General features: G+C 43.5%; 2 protein-coding genes across 2 annotated transcripts in view; one reads left to right on the plus strand and one right to left on the minus strand.

Moving 5' to 3' along the window:
- Nucleotides 1–11,726, plus strand: part of CRYBG1 (crystallin beta-gamma domain containing 1) — a 51,737-nt gene extending 40,011 nt beyond the window's left edge. Inside the window, exons 15-20 of the mRNA XM_077779985.1 lie at nt 930–1,059; nt 3,330–3,469; nt 5,234–5,357; nt 5,784–5,942; nt 7,403–7,565; nt 9,981–11,726. Of these exons, the coding sequence (XP_077636111.1) occupies nt 930–1,059; nt 3,330–3,469; nt 5,234–5,357; nt 5,784–5,942; nt 7,403–7,565; nt 9,981–10,069 (805 nt within the window). The 3' untranslated portion in view covers nt 10,070–11,726. The remainder of the gene's footprint in view (nt 1–929; nt 1,060–3,329; nt 3,470–5,233; nt 5,358–5,783; nt 5,943–7,402; nt 7,566–9,980) is intronic.
- A 1,238-nt stretch (nt 11,727–12,964) lies between these two features.
- RTN4IP1 (reticulon 4 interacting protein 1) overlaps nt 12,965–21,908 on the minus strand; it is a 44,479-nt gene continuing 35,535 nt past the window's right edge. Inside the window, exons 8-9 of the mRNA XM_077779982.1 lie at nt 21,178–21,270; nt 12,965–13,092 (exon numbers count right to left, since the gene is read on the minus strand). Coding sequence (XP_077636108.1) covers nt 12,985–13,092; nt 21,178–21,270 — 201 coding nt within the window. The 3' untranslated portion in view covers nt 12,965–12,984. The remainder of the gene's footprint in view (nt 13,093–21,177; nt 21,271–21,908) is intronic.

The following is a 21,908-nucleotide window of genomic DNA, read 5'->3' on the forward strand; positions in this document are numbered from 1 at the left end:
TAATTAAGTCTAATAATAATAATAATAATAATAATAATAATAGTGTCTTTAATCCTTTAGTTCTTTATGGTGTAAACAGCACCGCCATATCAGCACCACACAGTGGAGACAGCACACTGGCTTTGCATTCAAGTGCACACATTTTCTATAAAGATTTGGTTTCTTAGCGCACGCCTCCGTCTCTGTCCTAGTTCCTCCTTATCCCCTGCCCGGTTTCACTTCTTACTACCAGACAGGCACTTTTGTTGTTGTGCATTTGTTGTCTGTCTCAGCTCACTAGAGTGTAAACTTTATGATGGCAGGGACTTTTTGTCGTCTGTCCTATCCCAAGCAATGGAAAAGTACCCGATATGCAGTTAGTCCTCAGTAAGCATTCGTTGGATTAAAAGAATAAACAAAAAGCCCCACCTCTTCTAGGGAAGCGTGGTAAATCACCATCTTACTAATAATGCCGGGGCCTGGAGGGACTAATGACTTGTCTAAGTCACTATAGTAGTTTGACTCATGGCCCAGTACAGAGGTGCTGGAAGTGAGGACAAAGGAGAGAAATTCGGGGAGGAAATTGGTAGACTCCAGGTCACTGACTAGCTGTGAAGGTTGAAGGATTATTCAGAGAGGACTCAAGTGCTAGAGGATGGTGGCACCTATGAGGGGAGCAAGGAGTACTGGAAGGTGCAGAGGTAAAAACACGAAAAATTTCATGGAAAAAAATTTTGTTTCCCAAATGCAGAATTAACAACTGACTTCTTATGAGTGTTCATTTGCAACACGATGGGAAGCAGTAAATCAGTCTAGATATTTTTGAAGGAAGAACAGTTAGCCACCTGCATTGTGTTTTGTATATAGCGGGCTACCTCTCAAATCAGACTTCTTGAATAGGAATATTCAAATTACATATTGTACACATACATGTTTTTTCCCTGTTGTAGCTGGGTTGCATATGATGGAGAAAATTTCTCTGGTAATCAGTACGTGTTGGAAGAAGGCCACTATCCTAATCTCTCCGCAATGGGATGCCTGCCTGAAGCAACTTTCAAGTCTCTTCGTTTTATAGATGTTGTAAGTATAAAAATGTCAGAGTGAATATGGTGTCACAGAGAGGTGTGGCTCCCGTAGCTGATGGAAACCAGCAGGCGGCTTCCTCAGGACTTGGAGGCAGAGAAAACAGTTGCAGTAGAACTTTCCATCCTATAACTTTTTGGTCTCTTTTTAGAGCTTTCACCTGGAAGTTGAGTTGATTTTGTTTGTTGTTTCTCAGACTTCAGGTCGAGGGTGTTCAGTCAGTCATGGTATAGTCATCAGGGGTTAGTTCAAGGCCTCTGTCCTCTCTTTCTTCCATTTCATACCTGGTCCCTATTTCTATTCCTCTCTCCTTTACAGGCACCCATTCTACCGTTTGAGATACAGCTTAGATATTCTTATAAAATGTCTTTTTCTTTAACTTAATCTTCACATGTACACGTACCCCTGTTGATCTGTGTGGGAATCTCTTGGAGATATAGATTTAAAAAAGAGATTTGCAGGGTTTCGTGTGCATGAATATGCAGTTTCTGTAAGTAATGCCAGCTTCCACTACTTGGGATCTTTGCTGGCAGAGCATGTGGGTTCATTTTCTACATCATTGCCATTACTGAATATGTTCTGACTTTTGTCAATTTGAAGAAATTGGGTAGAAAGTACTAGCTCATTGTTGTGTTATGTTTCACTGTTAGTGTTATGTTTCACTAGTGTCTCCTATACTAGTCATTTAGATTTTCTATTCATTCAACTGTTTTGTATCCTTTGCCAAACTCTTAACTTTCCTGTATCTTTTGTTGTTGTTGCTGAGTTGCAAAAATTCTTCATGGTTTTTAAGTCTATCGCAATGTTGTTTTAGATATTTGAAATCACGTCTTCTCCCAATTTATCACCTATGTGCTACTTCAGATTATGGTGCCCCTTTTTGAACAGAAATCTTTAATTTTTAATGTAGCTAAAGCAATATTCGGTACAAGAAAACTGCAAGATAATGTTCAGATGTTCAAGTCTGAGTGTGTCTGTAGTTTTGGAAATACTTGTTTTTTTGTGTGTGTGTAGCTGATCTCTGATAAAAGCTTTAAACACATGCCATTGGTGACTTTAGTTTTACAGGTAGAAACAACATACATGAGGCGGCCTTATCTCCTCTCTTCCTGCCTGTTCAAATAACTAAAATGTTGACCCTTTCTTGAGATGTGAAAATTGTAGGAGTGAAACATGGAATGATGTGTAAGATTCCCTAACTTACAAATAGTGAAATACCTAAAACTTTCATATTTAACCTCCCTAGAATTCTAAAAGCTATCTCCAAATATAATTTCAAAAAACAAAAAGCCAAAGCCACTGCAGTTGCAGTTTTCAAATGCCTTCCTTCACCTAGTACTTGGCGTATATGCTCAGCCACTTGTGATACTTACGTCATTTCCTTCCAGTATATTTTATATAACCTAATTCCTACACCACACAAACCACCTCTACACACTAATCTGCTCTGTTTACTGGCCGACAGAAATCTTTGTACGTGTCAGGGCACATCCACATCAATGAAGCAGTAAGTTACCACACCCCAGCCACAAAACTTTAAGCAGGTAGGTAATTTTTGATGTATTATTTATGATCTTAGGATTATTATCATTAGAGCTTAGACTAGGGTCAGTTTCAAACTGTGATTTGAAAATCACGCACAATCTGCTAAGTATTTTCTGAAAATGAGTGGACTTTTGTGCTCTGTTCTCTTTAAAACGAACGCTGGCTTGAACATGTGGCTTCCACACTAGTTTTTTTTTCCTCCGTTTAACAATTATCCCTACAGGAAAGTTTGGGAGCATGAGTACATAGAATCATTGTCTTACTGACAATAAAACAACAACAAAAAGAGACATCTGAAAATGCATACAAGGTTCTTTGATGAGGTAATCACCACTGTACCCCTAGACCCCAAAGACAGCCACAGTCCTCTGACCTTCGCCATTTATGTCCATGGCTTTCCAGCCCCTTCTTTTCCCCAGTAAAAAAAGGCAAAATTGAAAAGATGTGTCATTACAGGTGTTGATGATTCAAATACATACACCCATTTCTTTGTGCCTAGGATAACACAACAACTCCTTTAAAAACACTTGTATTTACCTACCTTTCCGTGTAGTACAAAAGCTTCCTGCCTGTCCTCTCCTTAGCTGTGGAGCATGAACGCCCAGACCTCCAGAGGAAGGCCAAGCCTGGCCAGAGTTTGTGATCTGTCGTTTAACATTTCCGTGTACGTTCTAGTTATTATCCAAGATGAGTGACAGAAGACTGTTTTCGTTCCTATACAGGAATTTTCTGAACCAGCAATTATTCTTTTTGAAAGAGAAGACTTCAAAGGAAAAAAGATTGAACTTAACGCAGAAATAGTAAATCTCCGATCCCTAGGATTCAACACACAGATACGCTCTGTTCAGGTGATTGGTGGCATGTAAGTGAGTTACCTACTTGTTTATTCAATAAAATATTTGATTTATAAAATTAAGTTTGATCACATTTCTTTCTCTCCTATGCTACCTTAAACAAATTGAGATATAACCTCTTATCCTCTTATTTTTTGTAAGGGTTAATAATTATGTACCTTCATAGTGTATTTTTCCTACTGGGAAAAGCCATGTGTCAGGTATATTTGATCTCTTCATCCAGATTTGTAATTTACTTAAGATAAGGACTTTGTCTTTGGGTCCTCTCGAGTTCCTCGGCGAATCCTTTACAAGACAGTGCTCCGTAAATGCAGTGAGCATTTTTTTTTTAAGCAAGTAAGAAAGGGAGCCAGTTTTTCTTCTCCCTTTGAAAGACCAAGTCCTTTGGTTTCGGAGTAAGGGTTGGGATGTTCCTGTACCTAGGAATTAATGGAAGATGCAGTGCACAATGATTAAAGGCCAACGTGGGAAGACTTTTCTCAACTTATATAAGAATTTTGAAATTAATACATAAAAGTGAACAAGGACTACCAACATAATGTTAAGAAAGTACTTTTCTTTCCCTCATAAAAACAATAGGCATAGTCTACCTGCATGCATCAGGTAGTGGGAGGGCTTATAGTTATTTACAAAACAACTATGAGTAGTATTATGGTAGAATTATGGGTGGCTTTTTTTCCCAAATAGTTTTAATTTTTTTTTTATGATAAAATGACTAAGATGCTGACATTTTAAAGTTCCAGGATTAAAAGTAGAGAACATTTCTTTCCTGATGTAATAGCTCAGCCAGAGAAGAGGGTTGCTGGGTTACTTGCATGCCACCATGTGTCAGAATCCTCACTGCTTCAGTGTGGGCACTTGCCTCCTCAGGGGGGCGGGAGAAGGAAATCTTCAGTTTTCTGGATTGAGGAAGATTACACCTGTTTTATTTTTATTTTTTTAACTTAATTTTTTTGAGAGAGAAAGCAAGAGCATGACTGGGAGGGGGCAAAAGGAGAGAAAGAGAGTCTCAAACAGGCCCCATGTGGGACGTGATCCGACAACCCTGGGATCATGACATAAGCTGAAATTAAGAGTCAGATGTCCCACCGACCGAGCTCCTAGCGCCCCATACCCAGACCCATTTTAAAGCTTTATTATTTTTATTTAACCCTAAAACCTACTATGTGCCACACACTAGTAAGAACTTTACAAATAGTAACTATTTAAATATATTATTACAACCGAAAAGGTTTTATGAAAACCTCACAGGAAGTACAGGGCAATCTTGCAAAAAGGACTGTATTTCATTGTCCTATTTGAGGAAAAACTTGCCTATTCCTCTTCAAGATAGGATCTTTGTGAGGGGCGCCTGGGTGGCTCAGTCGGTCAAGCATCTGACTTTGGCTCAGGTCATGATCTCACAGTTCATAAGTTTGAGTCTCACGTCAGGGTCTGTGCTGACAGCTCAGAGCCTGGAGCCTGCTTCAGGTTCTGTCTCCCTCTCTCTCTGCCCCTCCCCCACTCATGCTCTGTCTCTCTCGCTCTCTCTCAAAAATAAACGTTAAAAAAAAAAAAACAATGGATCTTTGTGGCATAAATACTCATGTATCAAGAATTTGCTATTTGTCAAGAAATGGGTGCTTTAAGTGTTTTAGAAAAGTTTTTCTCTCCCAATGTATATTTAAAGTATAAAGCTCAGTGTAAAAATGGGAAGCAATATAAAAATATAATCGGGACCAACTGTCAAAGGGATATTGCCACTTACTGTGGTTTTCTACTTCTTTTCCCAGATGGATTACTTATGAATACGGCAATTACAGGGGTCGACAGTTCCTACTGTCACCAGCAGAAGTCCCAAATTGGTATGAATTCAGTGGCTGCCGCCAAATAGGTTCTCTGAGACCTTTTGCTCAGGTACTTTTTTCCTTCTCTAGATTTTGAATACTCTTCTCTGAAATCTTCTTTTATTGTAAACATAATTTAACTTTTTAGTTTCAGTATAAAACTAAAGTATGAAACTGGTCTCTGTACCCCTACCCCGATATTTTAAATTTGGGCTCTGTTTCTGGTGCTGAAAAGTTGTGATGGCTTTCAGAAATGCTACCACACCCAACATCCAAACATGGTGGGTCCGCACCCTGGGGTGTCTGCAGACAGGCTCCCTGCCCCAGGCATTTTGAAATCTGACAGACACGCTGCATTGAAAAAATCTTAAACCCTCTGAGTATAGTAGTTATCCCTAATCCAACCTTACTTTGGTTTCTGCCCCTATTGATGCTTATTCTGTGCTTCTAACAATACAACTTAGAGATGACTATTGCTGGGGTCTTTGTCTTCCAGAAACGAATTTATTTCAGACTTCGAAACAAAGCAACAGGGTTATTCATGTCCACCAATGGAAACTTAGAGGATCTGAAGCTGCTTAGAATACAGGTCATGGAAGATGTTGGTGCTGATGATCAGATTTGGATTTATCAGGAAGGATGCATCAAATGCAGGGTAAGCTTTTAGGATTAGACAAGTGTTTGTAAAAGCATCTTTCTTCAAGGTAGATGCTTCCTAGAGCACTTTCAGATATAAACTAGAAGGTTTTTCATGAAAGTATCTTTTTAGCTGATAGAACCAAACTTGGGACTTAAAATGGGAGGTAAATCTAGCACTGATCCAAGATGGAGTATTTGTATCTATACTTGCTTTTTATATAGTAACAGGAGGAAGTGTCTGTGTTATTCTCCCCTTTTTCCTTGATCTACTTTTATATATTTTTTCAATAAGCCCCAGCACTGTACATGGAAATCATTCTTGGCTGGTTGATTTTGGAGGACCCCGCAGACTAGAGTGGAGAGACACTGCCCTGTGTACAACAGTCACATCCTATAAAATGGAAAATGGCCCATCTCCCTCTTGCATCACTCCTGCCATACAAGACACCAAAAAATTGAATGTAGTAAGACTTTATTAGAGAAGCTCATGCTTCTGTTGTAGATACTTTTTAACTCCTTGATTTTATGGGCTTGACTGTTTGCTCCCGATTTTTTTAAAACTTGGTGCCCCATGAGTCAGTAGAAGGCATACAGCCTTGTGGATGGGAAGACAGCTTGTCAACTGGGCCTGTTGTGCTTGAGGGGGAACCATCCTTTCAGCAAATGAAGTCCTATTTCAACAGGCATAGAAGAAATAGCCTGAGAAACAGAAGTAGCTGGAAAATGGAAGCATTTTAAAAAACCAACTTCTGCTTTTGAATTATTTCTAATAAACATTTTAGTGATGTTATTTAACTTTGAGAAAAAGTGTCCTAGATTATCACACTTTTTGTCTCAATTTATACTTCTCATAAGCATTTTCCGTAGCAGTATGTGTTCATGTCGTATGAACATGACTGCCTCACACTGTTTACCTATAAAGATTAGATTTGTTTCAGAAAAGGACCCTTAAAATCTTTGCATCGTACTCCACTGCATTTGTGTTTTATTCTTTCTCTTTATACTTGGATAACATGTGTTCTTAGAAACTTTTATTGGACATTTCTCATGAAGGAAAGGCAAAACAATTAACTGGAATTTCAGGTTTTAAAATAAGATGCCCTTTTAGCCACTTCAGTGTTAGAGCAGCCTTTCAAATTAGAGATGCAGTCACATTCCAGAAGAGGCTGAGCAGAGATGGTTAGGCCAGGGGACCTAGAGCCACGGACCAAGACTCACATGGTCATTTCTGAACAGGAAAACTGTTCTAAGGTTTCCCTTACTCAGAAAGGCAGAAATCTAGAGAACCTTCCAGCACTTGTGTCATCTAAAGTGAAGGTGTAAGTGTTTGTTGTTCAGTCCCAGTCCCTCCGGCTAATGTGCCTCACGTGGGGTAAATGAAACTGCAACTAAGATAACTTTAAAAATCAGTTTGAACCCTGATCTCGATCCCTGACTGTGTCTCACCTCTAAGCGGCCCTGTCTGTCTGTAAACAGATAGCGGAAGACTGCTGCCTGACCATCGCGGGCAGCCTTGTGACCTCGGGCTCGAAGCTGGGCCTGGCCCTTGACCAGAATGCCGACAGTCAGTTCTGGAGCATGAAGTCGGATGGCAGGATCTACAGCAAGTTGAAACCAAATTTAGTTCTAGATGTCAAAGGTAAGAATCATTTATTTTTTCTGTTGGGTCTGTCTGTACTTAACCGAAGATCTAGTTTTTACTTTAGAAAATGAGCATACTCTCGAGAGTGAGAGATCCCTTACTGTGCACCAGCCACTGTGCTCCACACTTTACTACCTGAGCTCACGGAATCTCCAGAGCAACCCTGGAGAGCGCACGTTATCCCCTCCCATCCCATTTTACAGCCCAAAAAGTGAGGCTCTGAGGGGTTAATCATCTCATACTCAGACGTGCTGAGGTGGAATCTAGACCTAGGCTGACTTCAAACTATTTGTTTTCTTATAACAGTGTTAGATTAAAAATCCCAAACAGCCCTGATCTGTGAATAGAGTTGAGGATTCTCATGCGTATGCACGTATCAACTTGTGGAACTCCTCAGTCCTACAAAATAGTTTCAAAATCAAAGAACTGTGCCTAAATTGGAAACTTTTTTAAAAAATATATAGAATCGCATTTCTTATGAATGTGATCAGTTTCCTGGGTCTAGCTTAAGAGGTACCTGTAACCTTTATAAGCTAGTCTCATCAAGCATTGCTTTTGACATGTATTTTTATTGGGTACCCAGTATGTGGCAGACTCTTGGCTACAGGGGAAATGCTACCTTGGCTTCAGAGAGCTTACATTCTAGAAGCTCCATAGGATTTGTCTTCCCACTTGCTACCTTGGCAGTTGACAAGGAATAAGGATACTTCTAGTCTTGATTGACAAGAAACATGGGACTCTAGGAGCTTCCTCCGTAGGGCTTTGCTTTCAAGCTCCAAGGTCCCTACCTGAAATACATTATAAATTAGTCCAGTGTCTCTTGAGTAAATCTACGTAAGGTAGCTGCAGTAGTCACTTGCCTCGTTAAACTGAATTTAAATCTCTCAGAATGTGGGATAGTGATGCCATCTTGTGGATATGAAGGAGCAGAGCCACATGGCCTGTGTCCTATGCAAGGAAATGCAAATACCTCTCTGGTACACTGAACAGACTACGATTTTCATTAGCTACAGCTCTTGAGCCATTTGTACCTGCTAACATTGCCATGAGACTTAGCAGACCAAGGGTCTTTCTTGTAACCTGTCCCCTGATGTCTGGGGAGGGAGCTGTTTGGTAGACAGCATTTATTATTATTGAAGAGGATTCCTCCTTGCTTTAAAAACATTCGAAAGTCTGGTATGATCTCAATTCTCCCTAAAGACAAAAGAAGGAAATCTGACTATTTCTCAAGGACTAGTCTTTATGATTCTAAGTAGGTATTATACACAAAAAGAATGTTAAGATATCATAATCTTAATGAAACAAGACAACACTAAATACATCCCCAAATCTTAATGGAGTATATATAGTGTGTGTCTTAGTGGAGACAGTGGGATTTGCCGGTGGTGGTAACTTCCTTTTCCCCCATTACAAACTTACACAGAAAGGCCCCACGCACCTTGTTCTTGTATTCTATCCACACCTAGATGTGTAGAGGCTCTAGATTATCAACGATGATGTACTCCTCTTATAGGATATCAGTCTGAGTTTTCAGACCTTCTGGATATTTTGTAAATGCTTACAAGAGAATAAGAACATTTCATTCTTCTTGGCCTGAGGATGCAGTAGATTTCAATACCAGTCCCACTACCTCACAACTACCTGAACAGATTTTTATTTTTATTTTTATTTTAACCTTGCTGTAGAGACTTGTGCTAAAAAAGGATAAGGTATTTGGTGTTTATTTCACACTGGGGAAAAAAAAGACACTTTATGATACTTCTCCATTGAAAGAAGAGGCCATCAGGCCTTTTTCAACGCGGAAGTATCTAAATACCTAGTAGGCATGCTTCAAAAATATTCTTACATTCCAGTGAAAGGGAGCTTATGGCGACCACGCTAATTTTACAGTACTGAACACAGCATCTTAAGGGCTATGAACTTTCACACACCGAGTGCCCAGTGGTGGGAGCATTGCCCACTCCCTGTATCTGGATGGCGATCCCACCTCCCCTCTGCCCTCATGCAGCCGTTTCTCATTGTTCATGTAAACCCTGTTCCGTCTGACCATTCCACTAGTGTCCAGCCTGCCTCCCTTACTCGCTGGTATCTCAAACCTACGATCCCATCACCAAATATATTTCATAATCTCTTTCTTCCTTTTCCCTTCTCTAGATTCTCCCATTACACACACCCCCATTTCAGACATCTAAAGAGTAACTGTGGACTGGCGTTTAAGACTCGAGTAAGAGGAGGAGCCCTGGGAGGCAGGACATCCCATGGGGAGGTGTTGGTGCTCATATGACGGGCGTTTAACACAAGCTGTAGTAGGTTCACCCTCTCAGCCCAGAGATGTTTCCAGGGCTTTCCTCCCTGCCTTTTTTTCCCCTAGAGACACATTTCCTTTTATTATTTGTCTTTTCTTTCTTTTAGGGGGTACACAGTATGACCAAAATCACATTATCCTCAACACTGTCAACAAAGAGAAGTTAACACAAGTATGGGAAGCCATGGTCCTATAAACCTGAATAAAGAATGCAGGACGGATATCTCTGGAGGTCGTCCAGCTACGTGTGAAAAACACACACAAAAAGACTGGTAACAGAAGAGCCAGGAGGAAAGCGGACTTGCTCCTTCTTCAGTAACTCTAAATCCACACCTGAATGACACTGCCGTGACCAGGATGACTGGCTCTGCGTTTCCAAAGACTATATGATAAGTTTTACACCAATCATTTGTCCTCCTTTCATTTCCTTTCTGCAGCTGCTTAAACAGGTTGCCTCGTTAGCAGCTTTTGGGTGTTTTAAGAAAATGTTATATCAAGACTCTATACATTTTTAAATTATTTCCAAAGACAGTTACAGGACAGGACAGGGAGAGACCTGAATATACTTTGTGGGCCTACAGATGCCTTACACTTTTAAAGGATAAGGGGCACCTGGGTGGTTCTGTCAGTTTAGCATCCGACTTCAGCTCAGGTCATGATCTCACGGTTCATGAGTTAGAGTCCTGCGTGGGGCTTGCTGCTGGCAGCTCAGGGCCTACTTCGATACTCTGTTCCCCAGACTCTGCCGCTCACACTCTCTCGGAAATAAACATTAAAAGGAAAAAAAAAAGGTAAAGGGAATGATAAAAGCTCAAGTTTGTAAGGCAGAAGACTGGTTAGTATCTGAGAAGAATGTAAGAGGCCAATAATTTTGGTCCTTTTGTTTTCTGGAATCAATTATGCTGTAATAGCAAAGTGGGGAAAGGCTTACATAATACGACACTTTAAGGAACAAAGCAAACAAAATACTATGTTCTTAGTACTAAAAGGTAATAAATTTATAAGATTTCATGTCATGTCTGCTAACATTAGCAGGCTTTGGATTATTTTAACCCACTTGTGGGCTGGCCTAGAATGTCACAAATAAGTGTTGTTTAATGCTTTTCTTACAGATGCTATGGAACAGTATTACTGTGACCTAATTTATTAGCCCATCATCCCTCATCTACAATTAGTTCTGAAGTAATGTTACATAACCCTTTGCTAAACTCCGGTCTTTAGCCTAACTTCCCGCCTTCCTATCCTGCTGCATTGGCACAAGGGCTGCATGGAGTGTGGCCACTGCCTTCTGGTAGTGGAAATAAGAGGTGGAAGGTTCAAGACGACCAGCACTTCTCTCCAGAACGTGAAGGAAAGGAGGCCTTAAGCAATGCTGGTTAGTCAAACTGTAGAACTCCGAAAACCCTAGAATGCAGCATTTCAATGAAAAATGAAATTGTTTAACTACTGACAATATACTGGCCCATAGGTTCAAGCAGTGTGTTCTCGTTTGGAACAAAAGTTCTACACATTCTTTGGATAGACTCCTCCCCCTTTGTCCATATTTCACTATCCTTGTTAATAATACTGGTGCTCTGGTCACAGGAAGAACAAATCTCGTTTCCTTTTTAGCTGTTCCAGTGTTTCCAATTCTGAGCTGTCACTCCTCCCCGGAGGCTCGGGGAGGCAGCTGTAGTCAGCAGCTTCTCTTCAGCTTTAAAGGAACGCTTGCACGTGTCCAACAGGTCTTGTTCTTAGATGACGTAGAGCTCTGATTTTAGGCCTCTGTGTGGATCACTACAGTGTGCGGTCAGACATTCTATGGTAGGCTGTTTTGAATTTCTCTCAAATAAACTGGTTTCTGGTTAACTGTACTGAGGAGATGTGCGAGTCCTTGCAGGAGCCCATTAGAAACGGTTGAGTGACGAGGACGAGGCAGTGCTGGAGTAATGGCGGGGAGAAGTCTGCTCACTACCCTCTTTCCAGACTCCGTGGTGGAGAGAGAGGACGTGAGGGTAAGCGAGGTCCTCCCTCCCCTCGCTGTACCGCCCGGGCGCCCTCAACAAGAGAGCAGAGACTGTTCACATGGAAGTCAAAAGTGGTCGGTACTGACATTTTCTTTCTCTCGAAATGTACTTGTGCCGGTGAGACCAGCAACTGCAGACAAAAGCCCTCATCCAACATTACCAAACGGGTGTGTGATAGGCACAAACCGAGCAGCAGATTACCCAGGTCCATGTCCAAAGCTAAAAGCTTAGTATCTAAGGTGCAGGAGCGAGGAGGAACACCACCGGAAAGAAATACTTACCTTGAACGAAGGTCACAGACTAGAGATTCAAAAGCTGCAGTGGGTTTACTGGTGAGATAACTAAGTGCAGCCGTTTAAGGTCAGAAACTGGAGAAGGGGTGCAATTTCCATGGAAAAGTCCTCAGAGGAGCATGTTTTAGTTGATGACAGGGGCCTCGCCCTCATGCTAAAGGTAAGGGTTTTAAAAACTTAGAAACTTTAGCATCACCTTTCATTTTCTTCAGAGTAAACAACTAAATCAGCCGGATTTTTATATGTGACCCTAAGAGATTGATGACCTTGAGGGTGGTTATGACCACAATAGAGCAAAGGAAGCCTTGTCCAGTTGGTTCATCGGTGAGCACTTTTTTAAGAAGGAAGGAAGTAAGCTCTTTCTTCATGCTGCCACCCACCCGTAGGCCATTAAAAGAGAGTCTGAACTACTAGAACAGAAGATGCCACAACACTGGGCAAATCCAGTGTGAAAAAAACAGCTTGAAAAACACAGTGCAATTTTTGCTGGCTTAATAGACAAGCGTGGATATTTTTGTATCAAGTCTTTCTTACTTGTGCATCCCCGGTGCCTGGTTCAGAGGACCTCTCAGCAAACAGGAATGCGTGGACGTCGGGCAGGGTGATGTGCGAAGGGTTGGTGGGGTGGCTAGAAAAGGAATCTCTGTGCTCAGTTCACAGGACAAGAAATTACTGGCAAAAAGGTGTCTAGGTTTTTAAACTTCTATCATGAAACTTATCATCTAATCTGGAAAGTGATGGCTACTAGAAATTTGGGACCCAAAGGCACTAACCGAATAACAAAGCCAACAATCACCAAACTGAGTGTTTATTTAAATGACATTAATTACAGTCTTTCCTCTCGCGTGTCCTCTTTCTACCTTCAGGAAGGCTTCTGGAACTTTAGAAAAAGGAAAGGTTTTTTCAATAACTGGCTGAATCTGTAAGACACAAGAAGTGGGGAGGAAAGATGTAGGTTTTCAAGGCAGATGGCGTCAACGGTGACCTCACTGTGTCGCTAGAGGCCAGTCTCCCGGTTCTGTCTCACGCACCTAGGTGAGGAGCTGACCGCCACGCCACGACGGCAGCCCCCACGCCCATCTGTTCCCCCGCCTCACTGCTTCCCTGGAAGGCAGCTGTGCTGCTCGTGTCAATCTCTTATGCAGACCCTTCAGCAGCTCCCAGCCAGGCATTCAAAGGCCACCACCATCCCAACCTTGGCCCGCATGCAGACACCTCACGATCTGAGTAGTGGTAGTTTGTGCCTCTCTGCTGGTTCCACCACCACTCCAGCCCAGGTCTCACGCTATCCTTCCTGACCCCCAGTTTGCAGTGTGTTCTCTCGGAACTGCTACAGGACCTGGATGGCCCTCCACACAGACTGCCGGTTATAGCTGCATGTGCGTCTCAGCCACTCCGTTGTGTACGGTAAATGCCAGCGGGGCATCCCAAGGTTGTGCTGTACGTTTCTCTGTGGCCCCCTCGTAGGCAGTGTACAGAAGAACATATTTTTCTAATGTGTTAAATGTTTGGCCTATCACCCCGAGCTTACAGTACCTGTGGCACAGGCCACCTCTTCTGTATACCAGCCCCCACACTCAGCGCAATGTGAGGCACAGGACAGGCGGCGCTTAATAAATGTCACTTAGGTGAAAACCAGCAAGATAATTGGAAAGCAAGAGTCTTATGTGGGCTCTCTGGGTTTCAGGAGAATGGTCCCGGCGTGAAACTGTCCTGCAAGGGTTGGTAAGTGGCAGAGCAGCTAGTTAGAACATTCAGGAAAGCCACCTCGCCCACCTCAGAAGTGCTGGAATGCTGGTGGTTCTGCTGATGTATTGTTCATACTGCCAGGAACCTCCTTCTGAACGTACGTCCCACTTAGCACCCTCTCTCCCGATGCAAAAACCCAAATTCTTCCTTTTCCAAACTTCCAGCAAAAATCACTAATTGTCCCCTGGGCATTTCAGTGGACTGCCTCCCACAGCTCCACGGACAGGGAGGAGGGGTCAGAAGACCTAAGCCAGTACGTATAGTTTACAAGAAAGATGTGTCCTCGTGGGGTTCAGAGGCATCTGAGGTCCTTCGCTCTCATGTGAACTTCACGGCCCTGTCACGAGGAGAGCATCTCGGACCTCAAAAGTTCCCTTCTCCAAAGAGTTTGGGCTTTTCTGCCCACAAATCATGGTCAGCTCCTGAAGGAAGTAACAGCACGTACTGTCCTCCTCTAAGCCCTCTATGGATTTTACCCCACTTAATCCCTATGGCCACCTTATGAGGTGGGTACTATTATTATTTCCATTTACAGAAGAGGAAATCAAGACCTGGAGTTAGATCCGTTGCCCAACTTCACATGTGCACATGTGGCCCCACTCCCATCAGCACCTGGGGACAACATTACTGATTAACACCCACAGTCCTCCCCAGCAAGCTGAGCATGACCTCGGAATCTTCTTCAACTCCACAATCACTACGAACAGATGGGAGCTGGCTCTCCAAGTGAAGCCTGTCTGCCTCCTCTGGTAAATACAATTGTTTCCTGCATATCCCCCATGAAACTTCCAGAACCTATCCCTCTCTTTAAAGGCCCTGGGACAATTTTTGGGGGGTGCTAATTACCTAAAAAGGAACCACCTGAACGCAAGCTTAAAATGCAGAGTCCTTTGTCTCTGGTTAGAACTAAACCAGAATCTCTAGTGGGTGGGGTGGAGACCATGCATTTTCAGTAAGCTTTCCAGTGAGTTGAGTTCACGCTGGAGTAGGAATCCCCATAGCCATTTGCCTTAATCTTAGGGTCCCTGACTTGTGTCAGATACATAAAGACTGACCAAGGGTCTACCTTCTAAATGTTAGGCGCCAACCCAGAGCAGCTAGACAAATCAGGCGCATGAGGGTAAAACCAAGGAAAGAAAAGAGGCAATAATCAGCTTTGAACACCGGCGACGAACCAGCACAGCCACAGGGTTACAGCTGGTCGGGGAGAACCATAAAGCCGCCTGCTCATCTCTAGAATGAACTACCCAGGCTCGACTAGCTGCGTTCACTTCACAACTCGGACCGGAGACACAGATCCTGAACTGATGACACAGCCAGCCTGCGGTGACTGCACACTTTAATCTGACTGGTCAGGCCTATTGTGCCCGATAACCCCAGAGGGCTGACTGTGCCATAATGAGTCATTCAGCTCTTCCCATAAGTGACAATGAAAAAAAGGGCTTTCGATTAACAGGCAGGCAAATGCCACTGTTGGCTGAATAGGTGACAGTAAATGGAGATTAACTGGATAATGAAGCAGTGTCTACATATAGCCTCACATCAGACCTAGAATGCTTGTTTGTTACGGCCAGAGAGATCAGTGTAAAAATCCAGAGAGGGGAAAGAAAGGTTACTCACAGTGAGGTGGGGACATTTATGTGATGACACTGCTCTAGTCCAGCGGGCACAGGGAGCCCTGTTATAAAGCGGGTGGGCTACCACCACACTTCCCACTACGCAGATGCACGGGGCCGGCCGCTGCCTGGGAGATGCTCATGGCAGCAGCATTCATTCGGTCTTGGACCCAAAGTCAGGCCCTCCTGGGTGTGCCTCACCTTTCTTAAACAAAGGCTGTAAAAGCCAGACCCCAGGACTCATCACCAGCTGCCTGACAGCCCTTCTGAGAGGACACAGGGACAAGGGGAACCTCAACTGCCCAGCGCGGCCTCTGAAAACTGTTGCTTGTGGCTGCCGGGCAAGCCTCCTGGTCTGAGACAGAAACTCTGCCCCTTGAGGGGAAGAGGAAAGAGAAACCCTTTGCAGGAGAGCTGGTAGAAGGAGGACCCCATCTCTGCAGGCAGAGCAGTAGGCAGAGAGGTGTCCCCTCAATCCCCATCTTCCCAGGAGGAACAACAGTAGCCCTTAAAAGGGACCTAAATATCTGAGTGAGCCTGTTGGATAGACTAGGAAACCCAAGTGCAAGTGCTTAAGTGCTAGTGAAGGTCAGAGCTGTCAGCAGAGGAGCCAAAGTCAGGGTCCTGTATCCTGCACGACACAGGCGCAGTCTGGGGACAGGGCGCAAGTCACCATCTGTCCACCTCCTCCTGAGCCCTCAACCTCAGCCTCTACTGGGCACAGAAACTGCAGATCTCAGAGGGTGAGGTGTGTAAAGAGAGACGGACAGATGACAGACGCAAGAGAGACCTAAGGGCTCCTGACGTAAGTGCCGGCATCAGGGACCCGAGGCGGGGGCGGCAGGGCCACAGTTCCAGCAGCACCTCTTGGACAGGTACGCCCCTGACCTCCAAGATAAATTCCACACTCCCAGACAGAAGGGGACTTGAACTAAGGAGATATGAAGAAGACAAAGGAAGAAGTGCACTTTGCTTGGATGTGCTATTTCTGGGACTTTCGGGCTCCAGAAACCTCAAAGCTGGAAGACAGGTCATAAGAAGCGGGTGGGGGAAGGTTAATGGAGGGTGCACTCCAAAGGAGTGAATGCACCCATTTTGGAAAGTAGCAAGGACTTGTCCCTAGGTCCGCCTGAAAAAGGCCCTCCTTCCAGCCAGAAGCTAAGAGGAGAAACTTGGCCTACGTTTCTCCACAGAAACAATCAGCAGCATTAGAAAGACTGTAAGCAGTAAGGGGCGCCTGGGTGGCTCAGCCGGTTGAGCGTCCGACTTCCGCTCAGGTCATGATCTTGCGGTTCGTGGGTTCGAGCCCCGTGTCAGGCTCTGTGCTGACAGCTCAGAGCCTGGAGGCTGTTTTGGATTCTGTGTCTCCCTCTCTCTCTGACCCTCACATGCTCACACTGTCTCTCTCTCTNCTCTCTCTCTCAGAAATAAATAAAACATTAAAAAAAAAAAAAAAAAGACTGCAGTAACAGCAGGTTGATGGGATCCATGAGGTACCTGTCCCATCCGGCAAGAGAACTCTCTCCTAGCAGTCCTAGGGATTCCCGCCCTAATCAGGACATCCTCTCTGCGGAGGAACAAAACCCAATTGCAAACAAGAAGCTTAAAGTTTTAAAATGTAATTCATTGCAAAACTATGGCCTCAGATCTCAAGAAAGGTCTAGGAAATTGCCTGTCTTAGAACTTACTACATTTTTCTCTAAAGCTGCACCGTCCAATATGGTAACCTCTAGCTGCACATGGCTATGTAATCAAAGGTAAATAAAATGAAAAATCCAGTTGGACTCTCAGTTGGACTAGCTTTTCAAATATTCAGTTGCCACATGTGGCTACTGGCTACCATGTTGGACAGTGCAGGCAGAGAACATTTCAATTACTGCAGAAAGTTCACAGACATCACTGTTCAGAAGGTAACTCAACATGGCCAACACATCTTTCCAGACCATGCTAGGTGAAACTAGTGGGCCCTCAGTAAGTGTTCTGAATTAAATTCTAATAAGTTACATAGGAACTATTCTAATGCTAACTAAAATAAAGAAATAAACTGAGCTAGCTCTATCGCTGCTCAATCAAGAAGCTTGGCTGGTCACCTAGGATCTTAAATCTGTGAATGTTAAAAAGATGAAAGGGTACAAAGAAAAACCTCTCTTCCATACTTGAGCCCCAGCCATTCAGTTCTCCTTCCCCAAGGCAACCAAATATTTCAAGTTTTTTCATACCTTTTGAGATAGTTTATGCACTGTAGGTAGAATCACACTTTCCAAATATGTCCACATTCTCATCCCCAAAACTTGTGAATATGAGAACTCACAGGACAAAAGGGGCTTCAAGAACATGATTAAGTTCAGGATATTGGATAGGCAGGATTATCCAGATGGGTCCAATGTAATCACAAGGGCCATTAGAAGAGGGAGGCAGGACAGTCAGTCAGAGGGAGACAGGATGATGGAAGCAGAAGCCAAAGTGATACAAGACTGAGCCAAGAAATACAGGCAGCCCCCAGAAGTTGGAGAAGACCAGGGAACAGATTCCCCCGTACCGCCTACCTCCAAAAGAAACACAGCCCTGCTGACCCATTATAGACTTTGGGCCTCTAGACTAGAGGGTAATAAGTTAGTGTGGTTTCAAGCCACTACATTTATGGCAATTTGTTACAGCACCGATAGGAAACGAATACACTGCATACACAAACAAATACATATGTATATAATATTTCCTCAAAGCACAGTCATTCTTAACAATAGCTGACTACAGTCTAAAAAAGCTGCCTTAACACCTCCTTGAGACCTGAAAGACACTGAAAAATATAGACTTTGTTGACAGAATTTGAACCCCACCTATTTATTTAGATAACTATTTGAACAAGCAGAAAACAATGACGATTATATGAGGGATTTATTTATTTATTTTTTAACTATTACTGGCAGCAAAAGGTAGCTGAAGAACAGTCCTAGAAGTCACGAGACCTGGGCCCTGGAACACGTCACTTAATCTCTTGGGGCCTGTCTCTTCAATGAGACACAATAGCAGGATGAGGGGGTACGGTGAGGACGGTAAACTAGACATGTTCTAGGTTTTCCTATTTCTAGTCCTTAAGCATGCTAACCCAAAAAAAGTTCGCTGGATAGTATAAACACAAGAAATGTTTCTTGTACTCAGGAAAAAAGGCAAAAAATGCAAAATAATTGTAGGCATGAGGGACAATTTCAGTAGCAGTCTGTTCTGTCCAGTGTGGTAGTTATAAATCATTCTTTTCAATTACTATCGATACACCATACATCTTCGGAAAAACCGAGAAATTGAAAACAATGGTTGTACCGGACAAGGACAATCTCCACGACTGAGGAACAGGAGTCAAAGGAAGATTTCATGAAATAACTTTTCCTATCTTTTGGATTTTGAACCTAGTAAATGTATTATGTATTCAAACACTTAAAGTATTTTAAAAGGACAGGTTCTTTTGGTTCATGGCTTCACACGGTCAAATACCTACAGCTCCTCGGTCAGACAGCTGCCGAGGAGATTCGCCAAACGCTCAGCCAAAGCTTGGAAGAATTTCAATGTCCTTGTTCAATTTAATAATCTCTACTAACCACACAATACAGAAGTAGGTGTGCTCTGTTATCCGCTCCAATCTCCCAGCGTGGACAGGCACCTCTCACCCCCAGACTGAAGCAGGATGCACAAGAAGACAGCTGACTTCATCACGGCACCCAATGTCACAAGCCAACTTCCCCAGCCCCAGAGTCCTTCACTGTCAGAAATGACTCCCGAGCCCATATAACGCCGGTCAGGAGAGAGAAGAATCAAAAGCCAAAGGAATATTTTCCTCACTCACCCTCATTTGAGGACACATCAAGGGCATCTTTATTTCTACCTTGTCCTCTTTTAGCCATTCTACCAGTTATCTGCCAAAGTTAGTAGTTACATATACACAAATCACCTCTCTTCTCTGTTGCATAAATAGTAATTTCCAGGTAGAGGGAAAGAGGGGGAGTCACAGTATTTTGAATACAAAAAAGCAACGGTAAGCACGTGGACAGCCTGGCACCAATACTGACACAGGCACAACTGTACTGTACACTTCTGGAGGACGAGGACCCCTCTAATAATGGGGCTCCCATCACACGAGAGACTACGTAAACTCTGGGCCACATTACTTAATGATTGTTCACTTCCTTCTTCCTAGCAGTAAGCATCCTTGGAGGATGTGGGAAGAACCCTACCCAAGAGGCACTTACATACAGTCACAAGGCTGAGGCCGTCTACCCAGTACACACCAAGACTTAGAATCCAAGAAAAGGCATGCAATCTTGAAACCACAAAATCTGATAAACAGCAGCATTTTCTATCATAGAGTTCCATGCCTATCACAGAGTAAAAAAACTAAATGCACGAAAAGTAATGAGTAGTTCCTAAGAACATTCCTTTCCAAAATCAAAGTGTGCAGGCACCAGCACAAGAAAGCCCATCTCAAGGGGCTCTTTCCAGACGGCCCAGCATGGATCATATAGTGGTATAGCTGGCTCTGCTCCACCCCCTTTCCCTGCCCATTATAAAATGACAAGGACAAGACAACTCCCAAATCAGCCTCAAGGACTAAGGACGCAGCTGAATGATGGAGAGGGAAAAGCACAGGACTGGGAGTCAGGAAGTGTGCATTCTGGTCCCACTTCTACAAACTTAAACATGTCCCTTTATCTCTCTCAGCCAGTTTTCTCATCTGTAAAACAAAAAGCATTTTACCTCTGACCTCATGCAATCCTCTAGGGGATATAAGGGTTTCTACCCTATAATTTCATATAGTCACTCAATAAAATCATAAATACCACCAGAATATGAGTTTTCCTTCCAGGTTATTCTTCCAAAGACATAATGTCAGAGCTGTTAAGACCAAGTGAAAACTCAAACATGGGTAGATGAGGAGCCTCTCAACCCGCAGCTGTCCTGAAAGGCCTTGGACACCAAAACAGGGATGATCCGACTAGAAGGAGGAGTCCTTTCACCAGAGTCTGTGCAGGACAGACTCAAGCAGTCAGAACCCAAATCCCCACCAGTCCTCCCTGACGTCCTGCCCACTGACCCTCAGACATACCGCTATTTGCCCTCCGAGCATGTGGAACAGGAGACCCGGGACCTGACTTCTGGTCCAGTTCTGTTAGGGTGGAGACTGCACCGTATCCGTTCACCTGGCTCATCTGGAAACCTGCTTACCTCCAGAGCAGCCTCACCCCTGGACTCTAGAGGCTCCAGAGCAGTTCTACCACCAACTCACAAGTGTGTGCAGAGATGACCCGCGTGGGGCCTTCTTTTCAGGGCCATTACCAATCTGCAGTCTCACTGTAGATTCCTGCCCTGCTAGCCATCTAACTAAGTGTCTCAGAGAAAATCACCTCTCCTCTCTGGGCCTGCCTTTTCGCCTGTGAACTAACAGGGCTGAACCAGATGGTGTCGCTCTTTTTTAAATGTAGCAGTCTAGGGCTGTGATTCCCATGGAGACAGAACCAAAAATATAGCACTTACATTTGGCCATGTAAAAGCAGAATGTGCAGAGACCATGCCTACCCCTGGAGCGTTCCAAGGGACGAGGCTTGGTGGGCAGGTCACCGAGATGCCAGGGGATGCTCTAGCAATACGTACCTTCCCCTCGTCCACCAGTTTTGCGATGTCATCTAGATAGAGACCACTGGCCATGAAAAAAGCCCAGCGATAATGGACTCCTTGCCAGAAATGCTGAAAAGAAGAAAAGCAAACATGTCAAATATAGGAAAGGATACAATCTGACTAAATGCAAATTTAGGGAAGAGTATTTTCTGGACTAAGACAAACAGATTTCCTGTTCATTTTGAATCAGCGAGCTGTGTGCCCAACACCTCAGCACAGTGACTGATGGAAAATGGAGGCTCCACTAATGTTTAATAAATTAATGAATGAACAAAGATGTATCCATGTGAACATAGGCTTTTTTACTAAACTGTGAATGACAAGCAAGTAAGCACAGGAAAGCTGTCCTTAAAATGATAGTCTAAATAGTCTTACACACTAAATTTTTTCCCTAGGAGAAATTAGGGGCTAAGACCTCTACACTTTCCCTACTAGGTTTTAAATCAAGCCCAGAGGCACACTCCTACACTGTTGGTGGGAATGTAAACTGGTGCAGCCCCTCTGGAAAACAGTGTGGAGGTTCCTCAGGAAACTAACAATAGAACTCCNTAAATAAATAAATAAAGCCCAGAGGCAACAGAGAAGAGCCTTTAAACCTAATTCAAGAATGCTTAGCAGGTAATAAGGCACCAATATATAATCTTAGACAAGAAATCCAATCACAGATTTTTTTTCTGGTTCTGATAGGAACAGGATAGCTGTATGGG

The sequence above is a fragment of the Crocuta crocuta genome, unplaced genomic scaffold (genome assembly GCF_008692635.1).
Source record: "Crocuta crocuta isolate KB4526 unplaced genomic scaffold, BGI_CrCroc_1.0 scaffold147, whole genome shotgun sequence".
NCBI lineage: Eukaryota > Metazoa > Chordata > Mammalia > Carnivora > Hyaenidae > Crocuta > Crocuta crocuta.